This window comes from Pleuronectes platessa, chromosome 20 (assembly GCF_947347685.1).
Source record: "Pleuronectes platessa chromosome 20, fPlePla1.1, whole genome shotgun sequence".
In the NCBI taxonomy this organism is placed as follows: domain Eukaryota; kingdom Metazoa; phylum Chordata; class Actinopteri; order Pleuronectiformes; family Pleuronectidae; genus Pleuronectes; species Pleuronectes platessa.
Window position 1 is genome coordinate 8,122,688 of NC_070645.1, and position 23,100 is coordinate 8,145,787.

Sequence of the window (23,100 nt, forward strand, 5' to 3'; positions counted from 1 at the left end):
GCTCGATTCGTCCCGACCGGCGGAGTGAGCGCGGTTCAACGGCTCCGGAGTTTACTCAGCTGCGACTACAACCAGACCTGGGCGAGGACAGACGCGTCGGCGGCTCCTCTCTCCTCCTTCGTCCTTGCCGAAGAGGAAGCTCCCGGCTCTGCTGACAGACACAGGCCCGCCGAGCCCCGCGTCATGTGGACACCTGCCGCTGCGGGACAGCCTCCATTCTTTTGTTATTTACTCCGGCACGATCCTGTTCCTCCCTCACCGCCGCCGACCCAGACAACGCGAGGAAGCCATATGGAGCGGGGCTGCTTCGGTGCGGCGGAGAGGCAGAGACGGGGCTGCGTTTTTAAAGGGCCAGAAGCCTGGTGTCGCCTTCAGCTTGTGGTGGTGAGAGCGCACGAGGTCTCGGATGACTTCCCCGAGGCAGAGGCCATTCATCAGGAGATCACCACACGTCACTGCCTCTGGCACCGTGATGCATGTGCCACAGAGCAGTGACCACCGCAGGTTCCTGCTCTCCACAGGTGCAAATAGTGCACGTGCAGTATTACCTCAAAAGCATTTGGCACAGGTAAGCTACTCCCCAAAAGCCTTTTTACACAATGCATTTGAGTGTAATCTAAATCTAATATTCTCTTGATAAATGTTTATGCACACAAACGGCTCAGATGACATCCCGGGGGATCACTTCATGCCACTGCCTCCCAATGAGATGCATGTGCAGCAGTGCATTGACCACCACTGGTTTCTGTTCTCCACAGCATGCAAAAAGTGCAGGTGCAGCTCAGCATCTCCAGCGATACAACAACAGATTATCTAAAAGGCACTCATCGTAAGACACAGGCCAAATTCCCCTTAGCATTATTATATGAATCTTATTAATATCCTTCAATCAATAATATTCTCTTGAGAATGTTTACGCACATTAGTGGCTCGGATGACATCCAGGGGTTAAGAGAGGCCATCCGTCAGGAGATCACTTCAACCCGCCACATCCCAATCACACTTCGCATAACATCACTAGAATATTCCGTCAGTCGCTCATTTTCTCTTGAGAATGTTTACACAATTACTGCATGAGATATTTTGAACTGGCAGCACTGTGCGGGCCGGAGGACCTGCGAAACGGCTCTGTGTTGTGTGCGTTTTGTGCGGGAGGGCTAGGTTTCGCACAGGAAATGAATAAGGGTCACTTCCTGCGTCCGTCATGCATTAGGGCCCATGCCATCAAGTGTAGACCACATGGTGAACATTTTATGTAAATCTAATTAAAGTTGTGAAACAAGGCGTACCTCCGGAGTACAGACTCAGATCTGTTCAGGTCAAAAACACTCTTGTTTCTCTTCAGATCGAATAAATCTCTCGCCTTTCCAAACAGTCTAAGACATTGAAGGAATCTATAACCACAGACACTCTGACATTAAAGCAAACTGACAAAGTTTGAAGTTAATCTCAAGAAAGCTCCAGGAGGAGTTTGTTAAAATACATGTTACATGTAAAAAGGCCAAAATGGCCACCAAAAATACCAAAATGGCCGACTGCCTGTTATTTATCGTCCGGTCACGATACATGTGCGTATCGAATTTCGTGAAGATCGGTTAAACCAGACGCAAAGCTGCGTTTTACGATCTCGACATCATTTTTGCCCATACCACCCAGCCCTATAGTTTGACAACCTGTGTGTTTGCTTGTGTGTGTGTGAGTCTGTGAGTGAAAACAACAACAGACTTAATGCATCAATAATTTAGAAAAGAATAAGCACTGGCGGCGCTCGGCAGATTGGATTTCCTCGGCCCTGAAACTCAGTTTCTGCAGCACTAGAATCCCACAAGAGAAGGGTCAGTCTCTCTTTCTCCCCTCGTCAATCAATTAGGCTAATATCGTTATTTTCCACTCATACATGTCGTTCTGAGGGAGGCGAGGAATCGTAAAAAGCGGCCCAGACACCAGGCAGTCAGTCAGGCTTATGTGCTATCATCACTAATGACACATTAGATATCCACTTTTCCAACGGGGGAGACATAAAGCGCATGTGTTTACAGGAAACAGCAACAATTACTGCATCTTTTTTTTTTACTGAGGGTATCTGGGTGTTATTTTCAAGTGGAGGCTTTTTTATATTGATATTTAGTAGAGGTAAACCTCTAGTTTTTGTATTGCAATTCACAGTGCATCATTCTATCTCTGCACAAGAAACCTGCTCTGATTTAAGGGGCTTTAACTCCAGCCTTTGGTATTCGACACCATGACTGCAAAGTGTCTGCACAAGCCGGAGAGCAAAGGTCACAGTCTACCCAGACAAAATGATAATGGGCAAACACCCTCTATCTTATCTCTGTATGTATAACCAGGCTTTTACCTGTTTACCAAAAAGTCTCTCGCATCACAAACCCCTCACAGGGTCAATCAAGATATGAAGTGTCATCGCTTCTTAGGGAAATGATTAAGGATGATGCAAGAAGCAAACGGCAATGCACCTTAACGATAATGTCATCATGTCCGCTGTCCCCTTAATGCACCTTTCCCTCCTCTTCATCTAGTTTCTGTGCTTGTATAAAACTATTACCGGTATCTCTAATCCCCCTGCCCATATCTCCACTATTTAACCCCCCGTACGAATGATCAATAACGTTTCCCTCAGCAGCCCCACGTAGCCTTTGATTCATGCAGTCACCTCCGTACACACTGATGAGTCAGCAGAAAAGCCCCTCAGCAGAGCACAACTGGGTCAATTGCACTTGAAGCACCCGGGCTATAGCGAAACAGGTACCATAGGTCTGATGGTCTGATAACCTGCAGCCGGAGAAGGTAAGATTAGACCGATCCTTCCTCGAGAAACCGCCTGATCTCGTGCTCTGCTGGTAGGACACCGCCTGCCACCCACTTGGCTTCTTTAGAGACGTGTCCTCCTTTCTTAAAAAACAGCCCTGTGTATATATTTGTCAAAGAAGCAGCTGACTCACTAAGGAGCAGCATGTTTGTCTGTCGTCGTAACGGTAGAACAGATTAGACGCAATTAAAAGGCGACCAAAATGAAACCTTGAATATAATCGGGGATTCCTCTGAGTTTGAACATTGTTGGAAACATTTTTGGATAATGTTAGTACACAAGTCAGCAAAATATAACATTAGAAGAAGGTCACACTCCTCACAAATGGATGGAGGGTGACCTTTGTGTTCTGGGCAGAACCCAACATGCTCTGGCCTGGCGCCAAAGTTTCGCAGTTAAAAAGCAGCCTCCTGAATAATGGATCGAGGCCGGCTGCATAATTCATCTTTCTTTCCAGTATGGCAGAGCATATTTCACCAAACACCGGGTCCTGGTCCCGTGCCCGGGCCTTCGCTCAGGAAACGACTCGCATATCAACCACCGCCACTAGTGTCTCTCCCTCAGCGGCTGTGTCGGTCACACAACTGCCAGAACTGTGTTTGAAATGGCTTCGGAGACGCTTACACATTTAATAGAATCAAGTCGCGCTGAGATCTTCCAAACACGCATTATCCCAGAGATGAGCCAGAAAAGAAAATAGCCACTGATTGAAACAGCAGTTGCATGAGAGAAGCTACAATTGCCTCCAGCTGATGAAGCACTGAGCCACACTGAGGACAGCTACCCCGACAGTGTCCGTGAAGCTGTCCTACCAATTTAGATGCAACTGCACTGAGATGAATGCACATGGCAAATCAGAGTACATGAATATTTTATCCCTTCAAGTTTTGTGACTCCGTCTTGGCAAAGGTTTTGGAGTTATTGGCCCTTTAACGGTGACACCTCAGGTTTTAATCCTCTCAACAGCAACGGCTCCTGCCAAAGGGTTCTCGAGCTAAACACTGAACCACAACCACCTCAGTTACCTCAATTAAATCAAAAACAAAACAATACAAAATGAAACATTTTCCCATGTCTTCCATTTGTCTAGCCCACAATCCAGCTGTGTGGTCAAGAAAGCATTACCGACAGATCTCCGTCTGACCGAGCGACCTGTGCGTCCCATGGCTGTCCTAGTTTCCGAGGCGGCCTGCAGGCCCTATCTGCGGGTCCTGGTTGACCTGGTGCCGGGCGTTCCCACCGGGTCCATTTTCCACCGAAACAGAGCAGGACGTAAGGCAAGAAAGCCTCTTAGGAGTCCGGCTGAACGAGCATGATAATCCCCTCTGTGTCTGCTCTGCAACTTCACCTGCTGCTAATCCATAACCAGATTATCCTACAGGTGGGACCGCAACACGAAACATACATAACACTAATGTATGCATATGCACGTATATATATATACACACACACTCGAAGACTGACAATAAATTATGGACACCGACTGTCTCTCTCACACACACAGATTAAATATCATGCAATGCAAGGCCCCGACATGCAGCTACTCCTCTGCCCCTGCTCCAAACCCAGCTCATGTTATCATACATGCATGCAGCAGTGCTCATTTACATGTCTATTCAGGCATGTGTTGTTTAACTGAAACATGCAAATGTGCTGCATAAAGACCCCCGACATATGTGGTCAGCCCATTATCTACAAGCACGTGCAGTGAGAGGGTTGATCTCTGCTCAGCGTCCATCACTCCAGGCCCAGAGGAGCTACAGATTCTTCAGGGTCCAGAGCTGCACGGCTACGTCTTAACCTTTTCAGACGAGAACCAGAGGCCTTCAGTGACTAGACAGTGTAGCTCTTGAGGGCCGGGGGTCGGGAGACAGCTGCTCCGAACTGCTGCGCACGGCATGGCCACATGCACCTTGGGACTCAAACTGGGCGTCATCCAGTCTAATTCGAGCGAAACTCACTTTTGTCCAGCCTGTCTGTGAGGCGGGCGCACATGTCAGCGCCGGCGCCCTGGCCTGGGTCCTGCAGTTCAGAAGCCTCCTGCCTAATGGTGGTCAACACTAACTGCTCTGTGGGCACCGGAGAGGCCACGGCGGGAGGAAACAACACACACAAGACAACAAGTAAATAAACACACATACCGCACACATCCACGTGTCAATAAATGCACTGTCAAGGTGTCTGTTTGCCTGTCCCTGCGAGCAATGATAAGCAAGATGAGATTCATGCCTGCAGGTGAAACACGGAGGTCTGACAGTTAGACAGAGAAATGGACTGGACCAAAAAGCTGGTAGCTTACCCAAGAGTGTCCCCCTGTGGCCAACTCATGTAACTACCTGACAACTGCATATTATTAGGGGTCTCTATCTCCCAAATGGCATCTTCAGTTGTTTGGCAGCCATGACAACGACTCATTATCTTCCCCCAACAGACGATATGGTTGACAGTTGGCTGAGCCACATGGCGCCTATAAACTAGACCCAACGACACTATGACAGGACCACTCCTTCAATTTAAATCTATATCATTTAGGCTATGCAATAGGCAAAACCTATAAAATATCTTAATCAGAGTTTATTTTGCTTCATACTGTGACTTCACTTCGCAGTATAATGAGCAATTGCAACCAATGAAAGAAGTGTTTTAGCGTTTGAGAGTAGAACCCACTATTTAGGTCTTCTTAAATACAAACAATTGAAAGGATTCCTCTGTGTGGACGCATTGGGAGTAAATGTGACAGATTGGGAGCTGCAGACGTCATCGGCAGGGATGTGGCGACTCACTAATTGGAGCAAAGACTCAAGAGGTCAGGCGTCAAGAGATTACAGTGAAGGCAACATGGAGACTGGGAGGGAACACATGTACATACCAGACACTGTAACACCCCCCCCCCCCCCCCCCCCATAACCATTCTGTGCTTTAAATATGGCACTTGTGAACACCTCTATACAACTAATAGACTCAATTAAACAAGGAAAACAAAAAATTCACCCATGAGTGTTACTGAAAAACTAGTAAATGTCATACTTGCTTTTTTTCTTATAAGAATCATATAAGACGTGTAAAAGTACTAATAACAGCAGTGTGACTCATCGTGAGTCCACCGGCTGAACAACAAATATGAACTTATTTTATTCATCGAACTAACGAAACAATTGAAATGCAAACACTAAATCTCAGGTTTTGAATTAGAAGGAGCTGAGAGAAGAATAATCTCACATAATCTGCCCGTCTCTCATAAAACGTGAATTAACAAAGCAAATAATTCAATAAAATTAGACACATTGTTGCAGGCCAACACATTCCCTCACATCCCTCCATTAGTTCCAAAGTTACCATTTTTTATATACCATTCTGGATGTTCTGAAGAGCTTTGTACATCATTTTCTAAATACATTATTTTAATTTCAATAGCTTTAGCTGAGAGATTAATGGGTTTGACTGATCTCTAAAGCGACTTCTACTGGTGATTCCAGTCTCATTTTTTGTCAAATTAAAACTGAATGAAGTACTTTCTCAAACTTCAACAAAGTGGGTCAGATATGGAACAGTTATTATTAGTTATATAAAATGTACAATGCTTTATTACCTAATTAATCCTTTACTTACTGTAACAGAGCTGTTGAAGCTAAATACAAACATAAAGGTTAAAGGCTAATGTGTCTGTCACTATATATTGAAAATGCTGTTCCTAAACAGCTTTTAACCTTTGACCTTTCTTCTGATAAACCTTCGCGGCCTCAGTGTGAAACCATCCAGCTGTTTTATTTTCTCAATCAACAGTTGAAAGTATCTGGGAACCTCTGGAGAGCGTGGCCCAGTTGGCTCATCTCTGATCGCAGTTTGACCTGCTTTCTATTTCTGGAAGCTGCAGGAGGCATGCAGCCCCCCCCCCCACACACACACAGACACACAACAGCAATGCAGCCATACAATATGTGCCCGTCACTATTAAACGCCGAAGAGCTGACTCTTCTAGGACAGTCTCATCTGATTGTGTGGAATCCACTGACTGCAGTCTGCTGTTTTTTAACTTCAAATCCCTTTTCCAACTATGAGGTTAAAGCCACTTCCTCCAAAGAAAAGATGTTGCAGCTGGAGTCAACACTGCGGAGGCTGCCATGGGCATTTGTCCCCACAACACAGCTACGTGCAGACAGGCTCATGTGTGCAGCAGCTCTTCCTCTGGATGTGAGCTGAGGTGACACTCAGATGTGTAGGGCTCAAGGTAAGGAGCGCTCTTTAGACGGTCACGTGGTTCTTAAGTCGGGGAGCTAATAGGCTGTTCTTGGGCTGATCTATGGCAGCTTGTGTTGCACGTTTGAAAAGCAAAACAACTTGTGTAATAGTCGCGGATATTTGGAAATGGAATGAGCTTATAGATGTATTCTGAAACCCCTTGTAAAAGATCCCATGAGGCGACGGTGCAATTCGAGACACAAGAGGCTGTTGCATTATTATGTAACACCACACCATAATGATGCTCATTCCGGTACATTATATAAATGGTGATTAGGTCATTCTCATTCATCCTGTCGAGCATTAACATGCTGTTATCTTCCATCCAGACACCTGCAGTCTGCTCGTCCCTGCATCGCCAACTGAGACCGCAGGGTAAACACCGGCACAGACGAGCTAACTCCCCCCCCACATGCATGCCGCAGTCCCGGGCAGCTCCCGTTCCATCACATCCCCCAGTTAATATGCCGAGCACATAGTGAGATACGCACGGTTCTGTGCAGGCCGCTCTGTCAGGCCGGATTCCACCAGGGAGACCGACACGACTTTACTTTGACAGCTCGCGGCTCAAGCAGGGAAACTCCGACACATGAAATAAAGGTCGTGTCTGTTTACCTCCCTCGCTGTGGATCTTCTTGGCTCTCCGGTTGAAATACATCTTGCTGCTGGAGGACGAGTGTCGGTGAGGCTGGGGCGAGGAGGCCGGAGCGGAGTCATGCTCATGGCTCCCCCACAGAGCAGGAGACCGCCACCGCTGCTGCTGCTATCGCTGCCGCTGATGCTCCGGACCCGGGATGAGGCCGCTCCTCCTCCGCCTCCTGCTGTTGCTGCTTCTCACGGGTCATTATTTCTCGGCTGGAGGTGATGTGCTGGAGGACGGAGTCAGTCACCGCTGAGACAGGAGGAGGGAGAAGGGGGCGACTTCCGGCTTTCAAAACAAAGCGCGTCGAAATAGAGACGAGGTGGATCTACTCACTCTCCTGTGTATCTAATAACTGCAAATTCAATTTGGACTTGTTTACTTTGTGTTTCAGAGTTCAGATATGTATTTTGTATTAAATTCTCAACTGCGAGGACAGTTTTTTTATTCTCTCAGGACTGTTCATGGTACAAAGCATGAAGATGTCCACCTCTGTTTTAGGAAATTGTGTGGGTTTTACACTCCAAATATTAAATCGATTAAATTACTAATTCATTTGTGATTAATTACCGATGTAAATTGTTACATGCGGCCCTACATGAAACAGGAAAGCTTTATTTTGAAAGGGGACTGTACAATCTCTTCTGACTTTACCAATCAGATGCCCATCGCTTCAGCAGAGGAGCGCGCATCGGATGATGGGATGCGTGCGCGCACCCGGGCTTTGGACGCATGTTCTCCAGGCTTTTAAACATTTAGAGCTAAAGGACGAATACTGTTCTTTATTACTAGTTATATGAAAGATATCCGCTGACCTTATTTGCTTTCGGGGAATCTGATTTAAGCTCAGGCTAGCTGATTATTTTACATTTACTAATGTGCAAAACTAACATACATAACTGTCACTGTTCAGTAACCACAAGTGAAAATCTTAGCTATTCTATATAAATATAATTTAATATAATATAATATAATAATATAATAAACTGACACAGTATGGTCATTCTTTCCATGTGTTCTTACATTTTACCCCGAATATGGCTTCATACTAAAGTGTGTTGTCCTCTGTGACTCACAACCTTTCACACACACAAACACACGAACCACATGTACTGCCATAACAAAGCTGCATTTTATTCCATTGTTAAGGAGCAGAGAAGAAAACCCCATGTCTTCATTTTTATTACATAGTAACATATTCATCATAACTGTTTTATTTACTCTCACACATCTTAACAATACATATTTCAAAAGTTGATTTCCATTTTATTAAATAGGAACAGAATAAATATTCACTTCTGCACGGAGTGGCCACAACCTTCTCCTTGTCTCCGAGTGGACACATCCACTTTACAGAAGCCTTTTCAGAACCAGGTTTATTGGAACACGTGACCTTTCCTTCAGTGCACATCCGCCCGAACACACACATACAATTACCCATACACACTTATCCCACTCTCGCACCCTCTTCCAAACTGCACCAGTCCTGCAGTGTTGTTAGTGACAGTAGCTCCTGTTATTAATGATGACCCTGGTGGGAACACACTGATTAGGGTGTTCAGCTAAATAATCCACCGGTGCTACACTAGAAATGTCAACATCTGTGTATGACGCTATGGAAAAACAAGCCATGAATAGCATATAGGGATATTGTAACATTAACACTGCCTTATTAAAGTATTGTTATGGTACTGGAGTTGATAGACCCAATTAGGAAGAGATGTGTTGTTTACTGATTCTCATTAGCAGTGAATGTCGCTAGGGATCAGTAATGCAGCAGATGCTCTGAATTTTCTCATGAACATTTTTTAGATAAAAACCATTAAAAACTCCAGAAATGTTGACCCAGTTTTTTCTTTACTCAGTGTGTGTTGACTTACTGCTCAATGCAACTTCATGAAACAGGTTTCAATGTGTTTGTCAGAAACAGAAACCAAGACCAAACATGATTTCAGGGTTTACAAGATTTTAAGTGGAGATGATAACCAGGCATTGCAATGTAAACAACAGCTATAAGCAAAACAATAACTGTCTCTGTATTGCGCAACTCAGACTAAATTACAACTCAGAATTCCTGATTATCACTTGCCTTTCATATGAATTGAGCTGCTCATATGGGTAATGTTAATGTTATTAACGGATAAATTCTGTTCTGGATTTCTATGGGCCAGGTGTGTAGAGAGAGCGTAAACAAATAATATCAGATGTGCAGAATAAAACCCATTTCAAAATTAGATACATTGCTCATACACAACAATTAATCAAACATTTCTTAACCAACTGTAAAGGGATTTTAAGATTTTAAAATTTTAAAATGGACGTCGAAGCTTTATAATGGTTAATGTTTAAAAAACTAAAGGTTTCCTGTTTCCATTCTAAACAGATGGTATGTGAGGAGCATCTTGCTTCAAACCCCTAACATACAAGCACTGGTGAGTTATTTACAGCTTATACTGAATAAATCATCTCTAGAAGTGACCTTTGTAGTCCAGATATGACAAGGACATCACATGTATCAGACATTGAAGATTTAAAGTGAGTCAGCAGCAGCTACTGGAGCCCCTTAAGCATTAATGCCATCCATTGACATGGGCCTCTGATGCTTGGTGACAGATCAGCGAAACAAGTCACAGGAAGAAGAAGCTAAAACAATAAGTTGCTGAAAACAAGGAGTCTAAAAAAATAAACTTTTGTTAATTCTCTGCATTTATAGTTACTTCTTTTCCGCACTTTTGGTTTAACCTTCTTCAACTTCGACACAATGGATTTTTTTAAAGAAACTAAACCATGAAAGCGCTATGTACATGCAAAGCCAACTTGGGTCTGCTCAGTTCAGCCAGCCAGGAACATGACAGTTGTGTTTGAGAGCAAATAGTTCAGTCATGATGGACTGCAAGTATCGGCTGCCTGCAGATGGGGCAGGTGTTGTTTTCAGAGAGCCAGCGGTCAATGCAGTGGATGTGGAATTCATGAGAGCAGGGCAGACGGCGCAGCTTGTTGCCCTGGGCATACTCATTGATGCACACACTGCATGCACGACCCATCTCTCCCTCCAGGCTGGCCTGACCATAGGTGCGTGTGGAGAGATTGTCAATCTGCTCTTTGGTCAGGCCCCTTGGGTGTTCGTCATCCTCTTCATCATTGAGTAAGAAGAAATGTGCCAGCCGCAGGATGGGTAGAGTACCGTTTTCTACCAGGTTGTTGGTGTCTCTGCTGGTGGGCCGTCCTTCTGTGGTGCTCACTACTGCACCTCCGAGTCTGGCCTGCCCACCCTGATCCTCCTCACCTCCAACCAGCCCCACCCTCTCCTGGTCGACACCACCAGTGCCCACTGGGCCAACTGCACTCTCATTTGCATGCAGACGACTGGATGGGCTGGTGTTAGTATTTGTGCCAATAGCATCTGTGTGACTGGGTGGAACAGTTTCAGAATCAGCCTCAGTCTCCATTAGTGAGCTCAGTTCCCCAAATCCAGTCATAATCTGGCGCAAGATGGAACGCAGTGCAGTGGAGTTGGGTTCCCCCAAGCCTGTCTCACTAATGCGCCTCAGTGGAATCCGGATAGTGCTCACATAGGTGCGGATTCCAGCACGCTCAGAGCGTGAGATGGTGCGTCTAAATCCACCACTATCACTTTCAAATGTGACAGTATTCTCAGCAACCCGTGCACGTGACCGTGTTCGGCTGGCGATGCTGTCCCGATCACGGTTCTCACCGGGTCGAATCCTTCTCACCTGCAGGTCCAACATGATGGTTGGGTGCCGTCGCACCGCTGAATTCCCTGCTCCTGGAACGTGAGACTCACTCTCGCGCTCTCCTGTCTCTACAGCTGGCTCCGTAAGAGCTGCAGGTTCTGCAACAGCCTCTCCTGTCTCCATGGAAACAGAGCTTGTGCCACTGCCTGGCTCAACAGTGCTGATGCTAGAGCCACTGACGCCACTGCTGGATGGTGGAGTGGTGCTAACAGGTATTCTGTGCAAGGGTGAGCGGCTTCTCCTAGACAAGCGAGATGAAACCCCGCCCCCCCCTGCAGCTCTACGTGCACGACCACGCGATCGAGTCCTACTGCCACGAGATTCGTGACCCACTGCTGGGGCCTGAGACCCAGAGTGGGGTGATACACGGGGGCAGTCTACAGAAACGGACATATCATCATGCCCCTGCTCTCCTTCGGCATTGAGGGCTTGATGTTGCAAAGGTGCAGTCTGATCAAGAGGAGGATTGGGAACAGTGGGAGGTGGTGATAAAGAGTGCAAAGTGGAACCTCTCCTTTGAGCAGCAGCTAATGGGGGCTCTGGTGCAGGAAGTGCTGGGGGGCTCACAGAAAGAGTGCTAACACTGCTGCGTGTACGCCGTGTCTGCATCCTCCTACTGAGGGCTGGGCGTGGGGAAGGGTATGGAGCTGGCCTTGACATGGCAGAGGGGCGAGGGCTGGAGAAGGAGGAAGCAGTGTGTATAGAGGCTGAAGTTGTATTTGGGGCAGTCACTGGCAGCTCTGCAGCATCTGCAGCGTCATTATGCTCCCCTGGCTCCGGCTGATCATGGTTGATGTTGATCTCCAGGCTAAAGCGGAATTCTCCACTATTGGGGTTGGTCCGACTGACGGCACGCCATGTCTGGTTCCCACTCTGTCCACTACGAGTAGCATTACCAGTACGTCTAAAAGTGTTGAGCCACTCCAGTAATGAGTCACCATTAGAGGTTTCTGCTCCAGGCTCTGTGCCTCCTGTAAAAAATAGATGGTTTAAGACTGTACACCGACATGCATTCAATAAAAAAATCTATTCTCCTGTATGATAAATCTAATAAATACATTACTGTTGCTTCTTGTCCATTTACAACACCAACAGTTTTAGTTTAGTGGTTTTATGCCTAATGCAAAGCAACTGCTTTCACTATATTTATTACCAGAATTCACAGATGAAAAAGCTGTGTTAGCATTGCCAGCATTTGTTTTCTATCTCTTCTCCTGCCCGGTCCCTTTTAAGCTATGGTATTATGGGAGGTATCTTCATTAATCAATAGAAATTCATCCAAAGCCATACAATACAACTTGTGAAAGCCGGAATCCGTCCTTCTCCTTACCTGGCGCTCGTCTCCCTCCAGCCCCTCTCTCCTCTCCTTCACCACTACTGCTCTGCTGTTCTCCAGAATCAGCAGGCTGCGGGAGCTGCTCAGTGCGGGGCTGAGATGAGACCCGCTCTTTTGCGCCGTCAAGACGCTGCCGCAGCTCCTCAGCAGTCACCTCCCCTGCAAAACATATGGATATGCAGGATGTTATGTGTCGTCAACAGCAGTGGGATAAAAAGAAACCTCTCCGCTATAGTGACTTAAGATTATCAGGAGATTATTAACAAATACAAATATACCTTGTATACTTCATACACTTAATATATGTAGTCAGGCTAGGCAGGTAATCCCAATCAGTATGTTAACATGCTCATGATGTATTCCTTCTCACCAGGAGTGCCGAGCAGGTTGCTGTCTCTCATTAAGCGATACTCCTCTTCACTCAATTCATTGATGAAGTGATAGTAAGCCTCCTCCCGTCGAAGACGTTCTGCCTGCCTCCGTCGTTCGTCTCCCCCACCAGGAGGGTCCATCACCGTGGAAAGTGCTGGTAGACAGATGAGTGGAGGTGTAAGTCAAGGGTGGAATGTCATCTTCACATTTGGGCCTTTAAGGGCTGGATTTACACATTGAGCCTCTGCAGCTCAAGAGAACATGCTAATAGGACATCTTAATATGTTGCACAATAGGTAAACAAGCTACTGGCTATCTGATGGTCTTGTTGCAAAGATAAAGAACAAACGTCTTGCCCTGCAGTGGATCGTGCAGATATTGTGTTATATTAGATACTAGGCCATCAATGCATTTCAAGTTAGGGCTGCAGTAACTAGTCTCGAACCACAGACGACAGTCAAGTGAACGACATCCATTTTCTATCGAAATACTCCCAACAACCAGAGACAGAGTGAGGCTACAGGAATCTTGCTAAGGCTGCGAACGATTAGCACGAATATCAGCAGCTTAAATTCCTCTGACTTAACATGTTGATAAATGCTCGATTCATTCACTAAGAGGCAACAGCAATCCTGCTAACAACGCAGTCTCCATGTGAGCTAAAACTAGCCAAGTTCAGCGGTAGCAGCGGAAGGCCATGTTGAAGGCAGGGGCATAATGCAATAAAACTGGCGTTGTCATCCTGGTTAGCCACCAATCACCGGCCTAGCGCGAATGACGGACACGCCGAGCAGCCAATCAGAGCCCGACAGAGGCGGGACACGACGAGCTAAACGGAGGTCTCCTCCATGTAAACGCAGGGCAAAGGAGGAAAGACAAAGAATGTTGTCAGCCGTAATATAGAACAGATAGTGGCGGTGATAGAGCCTGTCGATGACAATGTCCGCTGTCGCACTAACACAACGAGAAGCTTCGAGGAGCTCACAAAGACGCGAGGTGTCATTTTGAATGCGCATCGCTTTACTTGCTAACTAAGCGCTAACATTAGCCCGTCGACACCAATGTTAGCGGCATTAGCTCAGCCGTCAGCGAGCTGCGAGTCACAATAACTCCTCATATATAAACGTGACGCACAGTTTAATAAAGCCCCCACTGTGCGCGGACGTCAACAGGCAACCCCGCCACAGTTTTACATGAGTTGACAAGGACATTAAAAGGAATTTAGTACCTGACAAAGCAGCTGTAATATGGACGGTTTGCTTTCCTCTCCCTTCTCTCTCAAACCAAGATGGGACCAGTGGTGCTGCACCACAAACCGTCCGTAATGGACAACCTCCCGGACCACAACCGTTCCTAGGTGTTGCAAAACTCATCGCTTTGTTGTTCAAAAATTCACATCAACAAAATGATTCAGTCGTTTTTAAAATTAGACTTTTACAGTCCACAGTGGGGGGATGATCAACTAAAACATAATATATCTTTATGGACAGTCTTTATCAATTTAAACACGGTTACAAAGGGTATTTCTTTAAAGAATAACAGCTACATAAACGCTAATTTCGTTTTGCACTCAAACTTAATATTTGATCACGTCATAATATATGGAAATAATCATAAATCGGTGTATTATACAGACGTTATAGAACATTTATCTGGGCAGCTCTGTATACTGTATGTAATGTATATACCAACATATATAAAAGCAAAGCCTAGCTAATGCCAAAACGTTTTTGATGGAGGTTGTGTCAAGTATTTCACGTATTCAGGTCTCATTCCTGCCACTGCTTTGTTCACCGCTCCCTCAAAAGCTCATGCCTGTTGTTTGTTGTCGCACACACTCACTTTCATTTTCACCTGAAACAGCTTTTGCATCATCTCGATGACATGACCAGTCTACCATTTAATATTTCCTGCATTTAAGAATTTAATAAAAATGTAATTATCTTTTTAGTATTTCTATTTGGTATGACTTATTGATTGATAATTTACTTATTTTACACAGATACATATCTTATCAAGATGATTTTTAAATATTTTTATTATCAAATTTAAGCAAATAATAATTTATGATATCAATATTTATGCTACACTGAGGTAATAGACATAAATTGTAAGCACGGAGCCCCTGAAGCCCCAAAATATTATATTTTGTAATCTTGCAAAATATTTTAAAAAATATATGTTTTGTGTTGTAATGACTCAAACGCACACACAGCCACCATATTTGTGCCATAGCATGGAGAAAAAGCTATTCCAGTTTTATTTACGCCTGGGAATATCACACAAAGAAATGCCTGTTGCTCTTGCACAGAGGATTGTCAGGAATCATTTGCTGCGCGTACTGACGGAAAAACAGGCTCAAGCGACGGGAGGACCGTGTTTCAATCATAATACCTGAGAAATAAACAAACTCTTAAAAGCTATGAACGCAACTTGATGCTGTCTACAACGCATCGGCCACGTATGTCTTTACTACGCAGATATTAACTGTGTGTGTGCAAGTTGTTTATGTTGTGCGCGAAAGATTTGGCACTTCTGGGGCTCCGTAGTACTTCAGGCGCTCCGTAGTAAAGTTGTAAATAAAACAGGCCCCTTTACTTCCACCATTTGTCTGTTAATCTTTAAACATATGCACACGGAGGACGTCTCTGGTTTAGTAGAAGTGTGATAATCCACGTGGTTTATCAGTCTGCTCTCAGTGTGTGGATCTCTTTCTCTGCTGCAGGGGCTTCTGCTTCGCGACGTTTTCACGACAGTGCCGTGCGCCAATCCGCCGTCGTTACGGGACTGAAGTGCGTCTCTTCGGAGCAGATACCGGCTGAGAGAAGCTCCGCAGCCAGAGAAAGGAACTCAATTTCGGGCTCGCTCTCCACCGGGACCCTCACCGCCCACCGCCGGAACACCACACTCGACCCGGGAGCTCGATGTGGACGCTGGGCTGAGGAAAGGGCCAAGCTGGGGGGGGAAAAGGCAAATAGCCGAATTACCAAAACGAGCTCGTCGGAGTAGCCCAGTCGCCTCCCGAGGCGACGCTCGACGGAAAAAGGAAGCGGCGGAGACTCACACGGAGCCCGGAGCAGGGGTGAAAGATGGACTATGACTTCAAAGTGAGGCTGACCGGAGAGAGAGAGCGAGTCGAGGACCTGTTCGAGTACGAGGGATGCAAAGTGGGCAGAGGCACCTACGGCCATGTTTACAAAGCGAAGAGAAAAGATGGGTGAGTTGATGACCGACGAGGCCTCCACCCACTGAACCAGCCTCTCTCCCCCAAATACAGTGTGATTACTGCATTAATGCCCCCCCTCCCTTCGAGGCCACCAGGCGTGTTGTTAGACGTTAACGTGGAGGAATAACAAGGCGAAGGAGCATTTCCTGCTCTTTCAGGATGATGCAGTTTTAAATAGTACTGACATGTGGCTCATCGGGGAGGTTGTGGCTTCCCTCGTTTGCATTTGTTATAAAACTTGTGTTGCAGGCACATTTTGTTGTTTGCATGATCTCCTTCAATACGGGTTACAGGTTGTATAGGGGATGTGGTGAGTGTGAGGAGACAGCAGGTGCACGTGTCAGCACTTGTTGACGGTCTCACTGCTCCTTTTCTCCAAGAGGTGCTTTCCTGTACTTTGCATGAGCCGGATATGTCCACACCAACTTGTGTCATCCTCCATTTGGACATTTGTGAATGTGTCAAAAGAGATTTATATTGTGCTTGTGCTTGATGCATGGGAGAAAAGCTAGATTAAGTTGTGTATGCAAATAAATAACACATTTTTAGTGGGATACTTTTTTTTGTCTTCATGGGATGACATGATGACATTAAATAAGATACAAGGAAAGATGGAGAAGTAAAATGCAGCAAAGCTCCACGATTTGTCCTCGACTGAATGCTTTGGTTCAGTCACAGCCAGCTCCTCAATCCTGGACCACCAGACTGTCACCTAATCCTTCAATTTATTTCTCCTTTTTCTACTTCTCTAATGAAACCCTTGTGACATCCGTAACTGTGTCCGGACCCAAGTTGAAGGCAGCTCGAGCTACCAGGCCCATTACCACAGCCCCAGAACAAACTGGCAGCCGGAACCACACACAAAAGTGTTTAAAGATGTTTGTGTTCACTTGAGGAGGCTGCTGTTTATGAGACTCTGCAAGCTAATTTGTGTTGCAGCAGTCGGACGAGGCCTGAGGATGCACATAGCATGGGTTTATGGGATGATTTAGGCCAGAGGGAGGGAGGGGTTGTAACCGATTCATTCAAGTGAGAGTTGGTCCCAATGCGCTGTGTCCCTTGCCAGCTGCCAGACAGGGCCTGTTTCCTCTCCCCCTTCTATTGTTTTGATTCTCAGAGGTGAGCTTGATTACACAAATCTGGAGGTAATGCAGCTCGGGCTCTTCTCCGAGGCCCCGTGCCAGCTGCCAAGCGCCCCCCCTTCATGTTTCTGTGCAGACCCCCTTCGGGAGGCCCGCAGTCTGGTTTGGTGTTGATGTTGCTCTGCCTCTGTGTTTGTAGGAAGGATGATAAGGACTACGCCCTCAAGCAGATTGAAGGCACTGGCATCTCAATGTCAGCCTGCAGAGAGATTGCAGTAAGAACTGCTCGGCTTACACTCTCAATTTTATTTGGTCTCTGTTTAACACCTTTATGCAACATCTCTGGCTTTGATTAAGTCAGCAACAACATCAGTTGGAAAAGCTACAAATAACCACAGAAGAACATTTTGAATCAGACCTGAACGTAATGCACACAGAGATTAGACAATGCAGAATACATGGACAGCTCATTCTCAGTTTGTCAACATAGATTAAACTTAAAAAGGATTTAAAAATAAGTATTTGTTGCAGAGCCATTTCCTTGAATTGCATTTTAATGTTCCTGTGTTTAATGCTTTGTGTACATTTTTCAGTGCGGTAGATTCTCACCATGAGTTTGTGTATTGCAGCTGCTGCGGGAGCTGAAGCACCCTAATGTCATCTCCCTGCAGAAGGTTTTCCTGTCACATGCAGACCGTAAAGTATGGCTGCTCTTTGACTACGCTGAACATGATCTCTGGGTAAAATACACACACACACACACACACACACACACACACACACACACACACACACACACACACACACACACACACAACACACACTGAAGCTTCATGACATGACTTATGGAACATATTGTGGTTTATTAGTTTACATCTTCACACATGCAGATGCAGCATATCCCTATGTGCAAACTTAGTTTAGGTTATACATGTGCCTTCTATCAAAATTACTGATGCAGATATTCACATTCACCATCAGCCAGTTGTACGAATACAAACTCAAAATGCTGTTAATTATGCACTGCTAAGTCTCATTTGACCACACCAAGGAGTGGTCAACATTTGCTAGTCCAAAGCTCTGCCGTTTTGCAGTTGGCAGCTACAACTGGCAGCTTATCAGCACTGAGTTAAAATGCCATGTTCTGCCGCAGCGCTGCAACACTCGCATTCCCCTCGTAAAGAAGTGAAAAGGCACGCCACAAACGTCAGCCTTACTCATACCGCCTGCAGCTTTAATTTTGCATTTGCGACCATACAAATATAGAAAAGGGACACAAAATGATGCATGTCACCCCTCATGTACAAACACAGCTCAATCATTTTTCTTTTGTCTCCCCGTAGCACATCATTAAGTTTCACAGAGCATCCAAGGCCAATAAGAAGCCACTTCAGCTGCCTAGAGGAATGGTGAAGTCTCTTCTCTACCAGATCTTGGATGGCATCCATTACCTCCACGCCAATTGGGTCCTCCACAGAGACCTTGTAAGAGGATTGTGCAGGGGGGAGAGGGGGGAGAGGGAACAGTACAAGAGGAGGTTTGGAGGGGGGAAGAGAAAATATTTATAAAAATAGATTTATTGCATTAAGTTGGCTTGGATTAGATTTCAGCAGTGTATTGATTATTATCTGTACATTAAATCTACAATATTCTATGATCTAGTTGATATATTGATTGATTATTTTTTGCAAAAACATTTATTTTGTCCTAGTTGAAGTTTTTCTTCTATTATTGCAATTCGTTCTTTCAAATTAAGAGTTTAAAAAGTCTGTCAAAGTATTGTCAGTGACCTATATCTTTTTTTTAACAGCTACCAAATAATGTTCCGTTTGCATCACTGACTCTCAGTGGTGATGTGGAAATGGTTGTGGTATTATTTCAGATTATACCACTAGGGGGCAGCAACATAGTTTTAATTCCACACCACATGCAGGACAAAGCTGTATCAACCTAAACTGATTTGCTGTCTTTGTATATAGAACAATTTGGATTCGAGTAGAATGTTTAAAATTTCCCATGTGTCGTTTTCTCCCCCAGAAACCAGCAAACATTTTAGTGATGGGGGAAGGGCCGGAGAGGGGTAGAGTAAAGATTGGTACGTATAATGGCTCCCTTTTAAAAGAAAAAGTATATTTATTGTTTATGTGTGTTTCTTTTCTAACTAATGTGTTTTGTCTTTTTAGCGGACATGGGGTTTGCCCGTCTCTTTAATTCACCGCTAAAGCCTTTAGCCGATCTCGACCCTGTGGTGGTCACCTTCTGGTACAGAGCACCTGAACTACTGCTGGGGGCTCGGCACTATACCAAAGCCATCGGTGAGACTTTCACAGTCTGTGTGATCATGTGCAGTTCAACTCTGCTGACTTCCCCGAAAGCTTAACTGAGAGTGTGTGCTGTTATTTCAGACATCTGGGCGATTGGATGCATCTTTGCAGAGCTGCTGACGTCTGAACCCATATTCCACTGTCGCCAGGAGGACATCAAGACCAGTAACCCATACCATCATGACCAACTGGACCGCATCTTTAACGTCATGGGCTTCCCTGCTGGTGAGACTCCACGGCTTGTTTATTATTTTCTTAAATAAATACAATCTTAGACTGATTAGTTAATAAGTTAGGGAAAGAAAGCCCCTTTCTTAACCCTGTACGTATATCAATGGTGCTACTCTGTTCCTTTTTCAGTACAAAATGCTGTAGAAGAATGAGCATTTCTTATTCCTAATATAGGCCTACTACTACATTTGCTCCATCTCTTTTGCTTTAGGCAGTAATAACATCAATCCACTGACATGAAGGATGAAGCTAAGTCACAACTACAGAAACTCTAACTTGCAGGGTTGCATTTGGGCCTATATTTTCCAGTTCAGTTAAGCTGCATCTCTCTGCGAATCTTCTTTTCCCCTGCTGCTCTATTTGTGGAATTCACCAGTCTGATGAAAATAAGGAAGGAAGGAAGGAATCAAACCTTGAATTAGCATTAGGCATAATTTACAATCCCTCTGCATGTGTGACAGTGATGCTGGTTCTACTGTATTAAAACTTGCAGATGAGTAAGTTCCATTTTCAGTCTTACAGACACACAAAAACACACACACACACACAATATATGTATATAACCTTTTTTTTCTCTGTGAGTCAAAAGCTCAATGTTTTTAATCTCTTCATGAAGGAAGGGAGGATGTGACATGGTATAATGATGTAATCCTGCCTTTCCCTTCATTTGACAGATAAAGACTGGGAGGACATCAAAAAGATGCCAGAACACTCTACGCTGATGAAAGACTTTAGGAGGAACACGTGAGTCTGCAGAGCACCGCCACTGTCCCAGTTTTCTTCAAAACTCAGAGACAAGAGTCCCAGCAAAGTGCTGTGTCTGCTGGCAAAAATATTAAATATTTTTCTCAGTCATGTGATAAACCTGCATGAGGTAATTGTACCGAAGGCTTCATATTCATATCATGTGCTCCCTCTTATCACAGATATACAAACTGCAGCCTTATAAAGTACATGGAGAAACATAAAGTCAAACCAGACAGCAAAGCATTCCACTTGGTGAGTTTAAACTCCTTGATAAAGAGCTGTTACATGTTCTATCATATCATTATCTTTAATCCTGTCAGTGGTTTCTTGTTTGATGCTAACTTTGTGTGCATTTCATTAAAGCTTCAGAAGCTATTGACAATGGACCCCATCCGTAGAATCACATCTGAGCAGGCCATGCAGGATCCTTACTTTCTGGAGGAGCCCCTGCCCACATCTGAGTGAGTCATATCACACACAACCCCACAAGTGTCCAGTATATTTATCTCTACTCAGACGCCACCACTCACCTGTATGTTCTGGATATTTTATTTCTGCTCTGAGCGCGTCTGACCTGCTGCGTTCTCTCTGCCTGAAAACAGCTTTAGTTAATTAGCTCTAAGTCATGGGAATTAATGTTTGAAGCTGATGAGCCTCTTTGCTTTTCTTCTCCAGTGTGTTTGCAGGCTGCCAGATTCCCTACCCCAAGAGAGAGTTCCTGACAGAAGAGGAGCCAGAGGACAAGGCAGACAAAGTAAGAAATCGTTCTAGTTTCTAAATAAAGCAACACGGGGACCTTATTTCATGATTATATAAAGAAAGCTAATATAAGGCCTCACAAAGGGGCAGTAGATACACAATGTAATGATGTAACTTTCACCACAGCACTGACGATGCAAAAACTATGTAGGAAATGATCAAATCTTTTCGACTTGTAGAAAAACCAGCAGCAGCAACAGGGAAACAACCACACGAATGGGGCGGGGCACACTGGCAACCCTGACAACAGCCACGCCCAGGGTCCGCCTCTGAAGAAAGTGCGAGTTGTCCCGCCCACCACTACCTCAGGTGGACACATCATGACCTCAGACTACCAGGTAGCTCCCTTTCTTTCTGTTTCTCTTTCTCTTTCTCACACGTACTGTTTTCCAGAGAAAATAATATGTATGGAAATTGTTGAAAAATAGGCCACTAATGTTAAGGGTGAGGTAAACATTTAGTTTAGATCATTGATAGGATTTAATGAATATGTCTTTGTGTTTTCATCATCCTCGCAGCGCTCCAATCAACATGCTGCCTACCAGAACCCTGGACCAAGCACAACACTGCCCCAAAGCAGCATGGGATACTCCACTACCTCCCAACAACCCCCGCAGTACTCCCACCAGACCCATCGCTACTGAAACCCCCCCCCCCCCTCACCCGACACAGGCATACATTCACACATATATAACACATGCCCAGCCCTAACCACGCCCACCTGAACGAATGTACTGAGGGATGTTTGGGGTCAAAGGCAACAAACCCCCCCCCCCCCCCGACCCCACAGAGGGTACCTTCTCTGCAGCAGTCTGTTAGGCCAGAACAACGACAATGTTCACTTCTTCGAGATGACCCAACATAACCCTATAATTATAAACATTGGGACACAAGGCGGGAGGATGAGAGGAATGATGCTGTGGCTGATTTCCTCCTGTAGTTCAAACCAGCCAAGAGAAGATGGCTCAGTCAGAGCGGCACTTGATATTTTTTTGTGTCATCTTCTCCCCTCCTTGTCTTCACTTGTCCCCACACCTCCACCAACGTCCTGCCCCAGCCAGTTACCCTCTTCCTGTTGAAGCTTGGATTAGACTGAAAGCTGCTATGTGACTGCCAGCGTTGACAGATTCTCTGTCCTCCTGTCGGTCTGTTTGTCTGTCTGTCTGTTCATTTTGTGTGTTCGTGAGCAGCCCTATGAGGGCCTCAGCTGAGGAATGAACTGAGCTGCTGTGAAGCATGCGAGGAGGACGTTGAGCCCCCATAGCTGTGGCATTGAGGGTTTTTGTTCAGAAAGGACAAAAAAAAGGTGACAATTTGATTTTAGTAGTTTATAATTTAATCGGTTTTTATGGTTTTGTTTTCGTGGCAAAGCAGCTCGTGCCGTCTGAGCGCTTAGCTGCTGTATGCTGTGAGCAAGCCTTACATCGTGATGACAACCAACCAATCGCATGGAGGATGGCAGATGGAACATGCATTGTACTGTATTGTATTGAAATATTTTACATGAAGCAAGTATCCTGACAATAAAAGTGGAAACATTGATATTGGTGATATGTTGGAAG

The 23,100-nt window shown here is 45.2% G+C and overlaps 3 protein-coding genes and 1 long non-coding RNA gene across 4 annotated transcripts in view; 2 read left to right on the plus strand and 2 right to left on the minus strand.

Moving 5' to 3' along the window:
• atp8a2 (ATPase phospholipid transporting 8A2) overlaps positions 1-1,124 on the minus strand; it is a 41,812-nt gene extending 40,688 nt beyond the window's left edge. The window contains exon 1 of the mRNA XM_053413088.1: positions 922-1,124. The gene's annotated coding sequence lies outside the window, so the exon portion shown is untranslated. The remainder of the gene's footprint in view (positions 1-921) is intronic.
• LOC128426230 (uncharacterized) lies at positions 50-10,393 on the plus strand. The gene is made up of 3 exons (XR_008333244.1): positions 50-568; positions 3,918-7,055; positions 7,396-10,393. It is a non-coding gene; the product is annotated as an uncharacterized LOC128426230 (long non-coding RNA).
• On the minus strand, positions 8,817-14,501 carry rnf6 (ring finger protein (C3H2C3 type) 6). Its single transcript, XM_053413090.1, has 4 exons — positions 14,398-14,501; positions 13,168-13,323; positions 12,792-12,956; positions 8,817-12,432 (listed from the first exon to the last, which is right to left on the minus strand). The coding sequence occupies exons 2-4, from the start codon at positions 13,307-13,309 to the stop codon at positions 10,583-10,585; spliced, it is 2,157 nt and encodes a 718-aa protein (XP_053269065.1). The 5' UTR covers positions 13,310-13,323; positions 14,398-14,501; the 3' UTR covers positions 8,817-10,582.
• A 1,421-nt stretch (positions 14,502-15,922) lies between these two features.
• On the plus strand, positions 15,923-23,080 carry cdk8 (cyclin-dependent kinase 8). The gene is made up of 13 exons (XM_053413091.1): positions 15,923-16,386; positions 17,677-17,752; positions 18,107-18,217; positions 18,821-18,961; positions 19,515-19,572; positions 19,661-19,792; positions 19,883-20,026; positions 20,707-20,776; positions 20,959-21,031; positions 21,143-21,240; positions 21,455-21,533; positions 21,718-21,876; positions 22,057-23,080. Exons 1-13 carry the CDS (start codon positions 16,259-16,261, stop codon positions 22,180-22,182), a joined length of 1,395 nt encoding a protein of 464 aa, XP_053269066.1. The 5' UTR covers positions 15,923-16,258; the 3' UTR covers positions 22,183-23,080.
• Positions 23,081-23,100: the final 20 nt, after the last annotated feature.

Bases quoted from the DNA above. Each gene is read 5' to 3' on its own strand.
- rnf6 (XM_053413090.1), bottom strand. From the start codon at position 13,309: ATGGACCCTCCTGGTGGGGGAGACGAACGACGGAGGCAGGCAGAACGT. The intron at 12,957-13,167 runs GTGAGAAGGAAT...TATGTTTTGCAG, and splicing joins CAACCTGCTCGGCACTCCTG to GGGAGGTGACTGCTGAGGAG. The intron at 12,433-12,791 runs GTAAGGAGAAGG...TATTTTTTACAG, and splicing joins TGGAGGGAGACGAGCGCCAG to GAGGCACAGAGCCTGGAGCA.
- cdk8 (XM_053413091.1), top strand. From the start codon at position 16,259: ATGGACTATGACTTCAAAGTGAGGCTGACCGGAGAGAGAGAGCGAGTC. The intron at 18,218-18,820 runs GTAAAATACACA...GTCTCCCCGTAG, and splicing joins ACGCTGAACATGATCTCTGG to CACATCATTAAGTTTCACAG. The intron at 21,534-21,717 runs GTAAGAAATCGT...TTCGACTTGTAG, and splicing joins CAGAGGACAAGGCAGACAAA to AAAAACCAGCAGCAGCAACA.